The sequence below is a fragment of the Dendroctonus ponderosae genome, unplaced genomic scaffold (genome assembly GCF_020466585.1).
Source record: "Dendroctonus ponderosae isolate FM_Combo_2020 unplaced genomic scaffold, Dpon_F_20191213v2 Dpon_F_20191213_8, whole genome shotgun sequence".
NCBI classification, from domain to species: Eukaryota; Metazoa; Arthropoda; class Insecta; order Coleoptera; family Curculionidae; genus Dendroctonus; species Dendroctonus ponderosae.
The window spans coordinates 722,149-731,045 of NW_026019016.1; the positions used below are offsets into that span (position 1 = coordinate 722,149).

At 40.2% G+C, this 8,897-nt stretch overlaps 1 protein-coding gene across 1 annotated transcript in view; it reads left to right on the forward strand.

Annotated features, from left to right (window-relative positions):
• Positions 1-8,897, forward strand: part of LOC109544746 (protein Shroom) — a 63,787-nt gene that overhangs the window by 1,856 nt on the left and 53,034 nt on the right. The window contains exons 2-6 of the mRNA XM_019915063.2: positions 123-401; positions 4,563-5,184; positions 5,245-5,566; positions 7,825-8,207; positions 8,280-8,598. Coding sequence (XP_019770622.2) covers positions 123-401; positions 4,563-5,184; positions 5,245-5,566; positions 7,825-8,207; positions 8,280-8,598 — 1,925 coding nt within the window. The remainder of the gene's footprint in view (positions 1-122; positions 402-4,562; positions 5,185-5,244; positions 5,567-7,824; positions 8,208-8,279; positions 8,599-8,897) is intronic.

Sequence of the window (8,897 nt, forward strand, 5' to 3'; positions counted from 1 at the left end):
CTGTGCTGGTAGCGGTCTGGGGATTGATACCCCTATAATTGTCTGAAAAGGGCTCTTATTTCCCCCAGAAATGGGTGGAAACGGCTGGAAATCTTTGGGAAATAAAAGCAGTTTGAATCCAGCCCCAAACTCGCTACCAGAACGGACAGGAATCAACAAAATCGCCATTGAAGGGCATTAATACGCATTGGTTCTTTCAGTCAATCAAGTACGGACCTGGACACGAAAAGTTTCCTTCGTGGCCAGTGCCGGCGGCTGCAGAAGCCTCCGCGCGCGCCTCCTCCGGAGGAGGTTCTAGCAGGTCCAAATCCTGGACAGATCACACCAATTATCCTAAAGAGAAGACGATAGCATACACCAGACCACACATGAAGCGCCAACATTCCCAATACACGCAACAGGTAATGAAGATCTTTCAAGGTTTCTATTTGGTCTGCTTTGGAAGAATACTCCTTTCATCCTATTAATCCATGGCGTCATCATCATCATCATCATCATCACCATTTGAAGATTAAGTCTCACAGTTGGTGAACATCATCAGTTTGGTTTAGTCGAACGAAAATTGTCGCATGACACAATCGGGCCGATCCCATCTTGCATAATGCCATTCACGGTGCGAAAATCCAGTTACAATATGATTTTTTCTTGACCTAAATGTACAAGTGTGACTTACAATGATAGATTTTATTATCGGCTTGACACTTAACGCTTAGAGCGCATGAGATAAATCGTTGTAATCGCCACCTTGCCATCGCTTCATGTCTTGCACTTTCATTCGTCACTGTCGCGTTGCATTTGCAAAAAACACGAAAAAATTAGATGAAGCCATTGTATTCTCACCACAACCAGTCGAGTCGTAATTGTTTGTCGTCTTATTGATTAATAACATTATTGATCAATATTTCCATTTCTTGATCATGGGCCGGGACATTGGGATTGTCTTGGACGGAAAATATTTGCTTGTGTCTTTCCCCAAAGAAATATTCAAGGTGGATGAGGCATTAACGAGGTCTTCAGCTAGGCAAACAAGAGTACGGGCCATTTTTTTTCGCATTTTTGCTTTTATCGTTTTAGAGATTAGAAATTTTCAAAGAAACCCCATAGTTGGAATCTTTTACTAACACTCTTCTATTTTTTGTCGTTTCTGAACTACGCCCTGTCAAACTTTGCCAATTCCCCAAGCGTTCATGTTCTTGCTGCTAACGTTTCAGAGGTTACGAATTTTTGGTAAACCCCAGAGCTAAAATACAGTATTTGAGATGCTCTATCGAAAAGGACCTTACTAATACTCAACTATTTAGCACCGTTTCTGAGCTACGCCCTTTCAAACTTCTGCAATTCCCCAAAATTTCATATTTTTGCCTCCAACCTTCTAGAGATTAAGAATTTCTGATGCAATTGCTGCAACACAGCCTTTGAGAAGCTCTATCGAAAAGGTCCTCATTGATGCGCAACTATTTCCCACCATTTCTGAGCTACGTTTTTCTGAAATCCAGAGATTCCTCAAAGTTTCAAGCTTTTGTCTCTAACGTTTTAGAGCTGTGGAATTTCTAATAAAACCCCTAAGGCAAAAACAGTCCTTCAAATGCTCTATCGGAAAGGTTCCCATATTCAGCTATTTCCCACTGTTTCTGAGCTACGCCCTTTTAAACTTCCGTAATTCCTTGGCGTTTCAAGCTTTTGCTTCTAACTTTTTAGAGATAAAAAATCGCAGATCAAGTTCAATTGCGAGGTTCCTGATGCATTCTACCGAAGACATTATTAGGGACATTTAACTATTTTCAACAATTTGGGGGGGTAAGAAATTTTTCCGAGGAGAAGATTAAACGCAGTTTTCTACGTGATGAATCGGAACAATTCCTTGAAATTTTGGGCTTTCTTAAAGCATGAATATACAAAGAGACCGGCTTTGACCTGCTCTATCAGAATGGGCCCTTTGGCTAATCAGCTATATTCAACCGGCTTCAAACTATGTGATTAGAGCGCTTTTAGGTGGCAATTCTTTCACCAAAATGCAGTTTCCGAAACTGTTACTTTGCTTCTTTTGCTGGTTTAGGTTCTGAAATATTCTCCGCTGAACAGTTTCTTCTAAGCTCAATTGGCTATTGTAGAATGAGAACATTTAAACAATCTTTGCTACCATTTCAAGCCTATTTCTTCCAAACGCAAACACGTCCAATTATTTCTCATACGAAACGTTATTGTTTGCCCTGAAATGTTAGCCAACTTGAAAGAATAAATTGCGTCTTGCTGCTGCTGCTGTTTATTGCCGTAATTTCATTTTTGCGTTTAGAATCTGCAATTCATCCAACCACTTAGCCATTTAGTTTGCAAAGTCGATGCATGGCCAATTAACCAAACTTGTCGGTGGAAACACACAATAACACATGCATAAACTGTAGTAAACGGATTTTTACTCGCGTACCTTTTGAAATGCAATCTGAAATTATGTTGCTAAATCACTCAGATTATTAACAGATAACATTAATAACTATAATTCAGTACGTTGTCAGAACCATGCCACGCATTAACCAGAACATGGAACATGGTGTCTGCAGGCTGAGTCATATGATTCGTTTTTTATTCTTTGTTGGCCGCAATATGCGTAAAACATATGTCAATCTTTTCAATTAGTGATTGTTCTTTGAATCAGTTCTTCATTTGTAATTGTTGAAATTATCCACCGACAGAAATCCGATAACATTCCTCTGGGAAATCACCGTGGAAATACGCCACACGGTCAGCATACTTTCCTTCAATTTAGCAGCGATTTTAATTACGCACTCTCAGCGATTTTTTCGTACTTACTAGCGAAGCAAACCGGAAAAAGTTGAAAAACCGCCGACAACATCCATAACGCTAGGAAAAAAGCGGACCTATTATACCCATCGTGCCGCTGAAATTACCCTACTTTATTTTACAAATACGCGGCTGCCATATAAAGCGTAATTAACAAAGCAGATATTACAAATTACTGGCTAATAACCGGTAATTACAATAGGAAATATTATATCTTCGGGCGATTGAACTATACCATACCACTTTGGTGTCTAGCTTCTATCTAGCATGTCGATCTATGGAGATTTCAACTAATTAGCATGCAGACTGGCTAATTGTTCTTCTAGAACTCGATATGTTTCACAAAGATTAGCAGCCAAGTTTCCTGCAGATGCAAAGCAAAAATCAGCTGTGCATCTACAGGGTTTTTGTTGGTGCACATTTGCACATTGCAATTGAGAGTTTGCAAGACGCATTCGAAAAATTCCCAAACTTCACTCGAGCCCAATAAACTTTCAAAATTCTCCTGCTTAATTGAGGCAAGTTTTTTGTATGTTCTGGGAAAATTTCAACTCTTTACCTGCAGCGGAAATTAAACTGCGAATTTTAAACAAGTTTGAAAAATTCTCAAAATTCTTCAGACAGTCAAAATGTGGTTGCTCCTTAGCTCCTAGGTAATTTACGCTGTGATTTTTTAACAGATCCTGCACAGCACAACGAAAATTTCTAAATTCTAATCGTAAAAAAGTTCCAAAAATGTTCTACAGTCTAAAAGATTCCAGATTATTTTTTCGCATAAAATCATGCTTTCTACATGTTCCGCGAGAATTCGAGCCTGCACAGCGCAAAAAGACATCGAAATTGTAAACTTGCAAAATTTCCAAAATCCTCTAGCGTCTTAACTATTCGGGATTATTTTGTCGGATAAAACGATGCTTTTTGCGTGTTCTGGGGGATTTTTAAGTTTTTGGCTACGGCGCAATTTAAACTACGAATTTTGTAATAAGAGCCTGCATAGACGCAACAGAAAGTTAAAAATTCAAGTTTGACAAATTCCGCAAATTCCCTCGACGCCAATAAACATTCAAAAAATATCTCTACTAAAGCCATGTTTGCTGCACATTTGGTGAAAATTTCAACTTTTTAGCTGCTCAGCATTTTAAGCGTAAATTGTTTTTAAACAATGCCCCTGCCTAAAAGGGAATTCGAAAATTTACAAAATTCACGAGTGTCTAAAACATCCCAGGCTTTTTTTGGATGAAACCATGATTCTGGTATCTTCTAGGCAAATTTGCAGGTCGTTACCCATAGCGCAATTCAATCTGCAATTTTTTAAACACAGGCTGCATATTTGTAATAGAACGTTGAAATATCAGGTTTGAAAAATGCTCAAAATTCGCTGGAATATAATAGACATAGTCATCAAATTTCCCGCTGCTAAAACCATCTTTGTTGCACATTCAGAGATAGTTTTAACTCTTTACCAACTGGAAAACAGAGCCGGCGAAAGAGAATGCGAAACTTTAAGTTCCCTAGAGCCTAAAACTTTCAGCTTTCATGTTCACTTGCCGAATAAACCCCTACTTCCTGCATATTCTGTGCACATTTCAAGTCTCTACCTGCAGCACAAACTGTGATATTTCTAAACATATCCTGCACACTTCTGACACGGGAATGTGCAGACTGTGTGAATCTTTCAGATAACTTTGCAAAAAACACCAAATCACTTCCCCTTCTTAGAAACGTGTGTTCCACGTCCAATAAGTTGATCTAATTCTTTCCAGAAGCTGAAAACTGTTATGGAGCGATGCGAAAAAATTCCCCCAGAAACTTTCGAGTCGCGCCAATCCGAGAAACTGAACGAACGCTTATTCTTGCCCAACGTCGACCACGATGGAAAGCCTTTAGGCGATGTTGACTACAGCGTGCCTTCGCCACCCGAACGGGAATACTCCAAACCGCAACTAACTCAGAAGGACCTGGAGGAGTACGCCAGATCCTATCAAGAGCCGGTTAAATTCGAGTACGAGACTCCTCAGGACAGCAATCACAGACTAACCGAGAGTGGTTTAGAGGAATTCATGGAGTACAACCGAAATTATGAGGAATCCTTGTTCAGCTCTCTAACCTCCAAACATGAAGATGGCATTCTCACGCATATTCAACATCAAAAGCAAGTGTCCTATGCCCAGAGTGAGGGTTATCACAGCTACGTTTCTAGCACTGATTCCACATCAACACCATTTTTGGATAGACTCAGGCGAGATAGCGATGCCGTGGTATCGCGTCCTCATTCTTCGACAACATGGGAAGAAGAATCATCCTGTTCGAGAAGAGAAGGCAGAGACAGTGTGGTCACCACTAGCTCCGGAAGTGCTTCTTCTAGTGAAACCCTCAAATGGCATGGTATGTTTTCGATCAAATCAAATTAAATTTAACACGTATTTAGTCTCCTTTTTGCTGCAGGTTCAATGAGCGATGTCTCAGTGGCTAGCAGCTCTTGCACCCATCTTGCCAGCCCTTCCAGTTCTTCGTCAAGGCAATTAATCGCTCATAGTGCACGCGTTCAGACCCCTCAACGCCACCATTCCGAAAGTGTCTTGTACATGAGCGGACAAAGTGAGGGCAAGAAAGTGCCAAAGGAGGGTTGGCCAGAGAAAGAAAAGCGAAACAATAGTGTAAATAAGTTGAAATTGTTTCCTGTGAATACCTACACGGTGCAAGATGGAACAGGCGATCGGCCACTGGAAAGCTCGAGTGGGGGAATAAATAATAGCTCTAAGAATAGGTAAGCAGTACAGGGTTAATAGTTTTACCAGTTAATTGTACTGGATAAAATGATAGTTTTTAAACTTGGGACATTTTTAAGCGGGAATGCAAATAAATTAAAACTGAATGTACTGGTTATTAATAAACTGGTTGCGGTCAATAACACTGGGAGCAAAAATTCGTAGATCCTCCATTAACATCGGTATTTATATTATTATTCTTCGACTGGCGCTGGGAAGGAAGGCGAATTATGCTTAATTAAAATTTGCATCTAATTGCCGGATTTGTTTAACATGAGTTGAATCATGAAGAATTGTTGATTCAAACAGTGTTAAGCTTTCGGGGCTAATTATTGAAACTGATTTTTGATGCTTTCAATCTCTACTGGTTTGGACGGAAGGAATTTTTGAAGAACGACGGGGAAATTTGGACGAAAAGCTCATTGTCAGTCGCATTTTTGAGTAATTCCCAAAATTCAGTCGAAGTTTTTGTCATTTACTGCCACGAAAGACGCGTTTCAGTCTCTACTGGTTTGAACGGAAGGAATTTTTGATAATGACGTGTAAATTGGGGCGCAAACGTCGTTGCAAGTCTCGTTTTTGAATAGTTCTCAAAAGTCGGCTCAAACCTTTAGGGAATCCAAACTCTGAATCACAAAGTGAAGTTTTCTTTAGTCGCTGCCACAAAAGGAGCGATTCAGTCTCTTCTGGTTTAGACGTAATGAAACTTTGAAGAACGACGGCAAAGAACTTTGAAGAACGACGGGTAAATTTAGAAGCGCGAGTCATTGCAAGTCCAACTTTGAGTAATTCCAAAAATTTCGGTCCCAATTTCCAAGACAAAGGAACTATGAAGAACCATAGAGCACAGTTTTCTCTATTTTAGGACACAAAAAACGTTATTCCATCTTAACTGCTTTGGGCGGAATTAATTTTTGAAAAACAACGAGAAAATTAAGGTGCATTGCCACTTTAAGTCATTGCAAGTCCCACTTTGAGTAATTTCAAAAATTTGCTCCAAACATGCAAAAAAGCGATACTTTTAGGAGGCATAGTATGAGGCTTGATCTATCTAGGCGCATAGAAAGCGCGATCGAATCTCTACTGGTTTGGTCAGAATGTATTTTTGAAAAACAACGGGAAATTTTAGATGTCTAGTCATTGCAAGTCTCAATTTTAATAATTCTTCAAATTCACCCCAAAGGTGCTAGAAAATTACTCTCTCAAGAATCCAAGAGTGAGGTTTGCTCTGTTCATTGCCATAAGAGCTGCGTTTCAATCTCTCTTGGTTTAGTCAATGTAAAATTTTGAAAAACAATTGAAATTTTGTCTGATTTTGAGTACTCCTCAAAAATTATCCCACACTTCCAAGAGGACAAAACTTCGGGGAACTACCAAGTGAGGTTTACTCTATTTTGGACCACAAAACCAGTTTTCCTTCTCAACTGGTTGGGACGTAATGCGCTTTTGAACAACGACGGCTAAATTTACTCTCCGTTCATCTCATGTATGATTTTCAAAAATGCTCAAAATTCAGCTCGAACCTGGAAGGAAGCAAAACTTTGACCAATCATAGAACCAAGTTTGATCTATTTACTGCCAGAAACGGCGCGTTTCAATCTCTACTGGTTTGGACGTCATGAATTTTTGAAAAACGGCGGTTAAATTTATTCTCAAAAGCCTTTTGCCAGTCTCTTTTTGAAAAATTCGCAAAATTCAGACAAAATCTTCACGGAAACGACTCTCTGACAAATGATCGAGTCAAACTTGCTCCGTTTATAGACACAAAAAGCGCGTTTCAACATCAAAAAACAAATTTTTGATACATAAGTCATTGCAAGAACTTAAATATTTTTGAATATTTCTAAAAATTCAGCCCAAACCTTTAAAGAAACAAGACTCTGCCGGATTATAGAGCGACGTCTGCTCTGTAGACTGGCAGAAAAAGCACGCTTCAGTCTCGGCTGGTTTGGACGTAATGATTTTTTGAAGAATGGCGAGTAAATTTAGACGCAAAAGTCGCTGCAAGTCTCAAATTAAATAATTTTCAAAATAAATCCCAAACCTCCAGGAAAACGAATCGCTGAGGGAGTATAAAGTGAGATTTACTCCACTTTGGGAGTCACAAAGCGCTTGTCCATCTCAACTGGTTCGGATGGAATACGTTTTTGCCAATTAAGACGCAAAATTTTCGCTTTGAAAGAAAACCTTCAGTTTCCCTTCGTTTACCGAAAATTCTCAAAATTGCCATTCGATTTATTAGCGTGTGTTCTTTCAGATTATCATTATCGCTGCAATCAGCTCTCTCCGTTGCTGACCGTATCAGCGAGCTGGAAAAGCAACAGAAATACTCATACTTAGATCCAAATAAGAAACACAAAGTTCCTGATCCTACTCTTAAGGCAATTCAGAAAAAGGCACTTTTATCGTTCTACGAACGGCACCAGCAGAATGGCAGCACAGCGAAGAACCCATGGAGGTCCGAACCACAATTAGCTGACAGTCAGCAACCGCTCAGCGTACCGCAAGCGACTCTACCAAAAGTCAGACCGTCGCTACCTTCCAGACGCGCTTCATCAGCTAGCGATTATGCTTCAGCAAACAATTCGAAGAGAAGCAGTTTGGCTTCGTCCTTAGAGTCTCGGACTACCGATCATATAGGTGGGTACTTTGGTGGTTGAAAAAAGCGACATTTTTAATCGCTTTATCGAACTAAGAAAACAGTTTTTTTAGGCAATGGAAAATCAACGCCTCGGCACCAACACAGCAACTCTTGTGGCAGTTTATCCACCGATCTACTTGGCCCAGTAATAGTAGGTCAGGCCATATCAGTGGACGACTATGTGCCGGAAAAACCTCCAGAACGGCCGCCTAAAAACCCAAATCTCCGAACCGCATTTCCGGATTTGTACTTGGAACAACGGGTGCCCAGTCCGGACCTGCCGCCTCCATCACCTCCCACTGTTTTCGATCAGGAGGTGATTGATAATGGCGATCCGCTGCCACCGCCACCTCCAGAATGCGAATCCAATTGGCACGATTTTAATGACAGGTACGTAGCCAAGGGCGGATCCAGGGGGGGTCATGGGGGTCACTCCCCCATTCAATTCTCTATCCAACGATGCCAAAACGAATTCTGTGGCTCAAATGGTTCTTGAGAAACTTCGAAAAAAGCAGCGTCATGTTCAAGTGGATTTTGCACCTCAGAAAAAAACCACGCAAATCTACAACTTCTTAAATTCAAGCATTTTTTGAAAAAACTGCCAACATTTCCTTATCGATGGTTCACTTTCTAAAAAGGCCATTTATTTCTGTCTAGAATGATGTACAAATGAGCGTTCTTGCTCATTT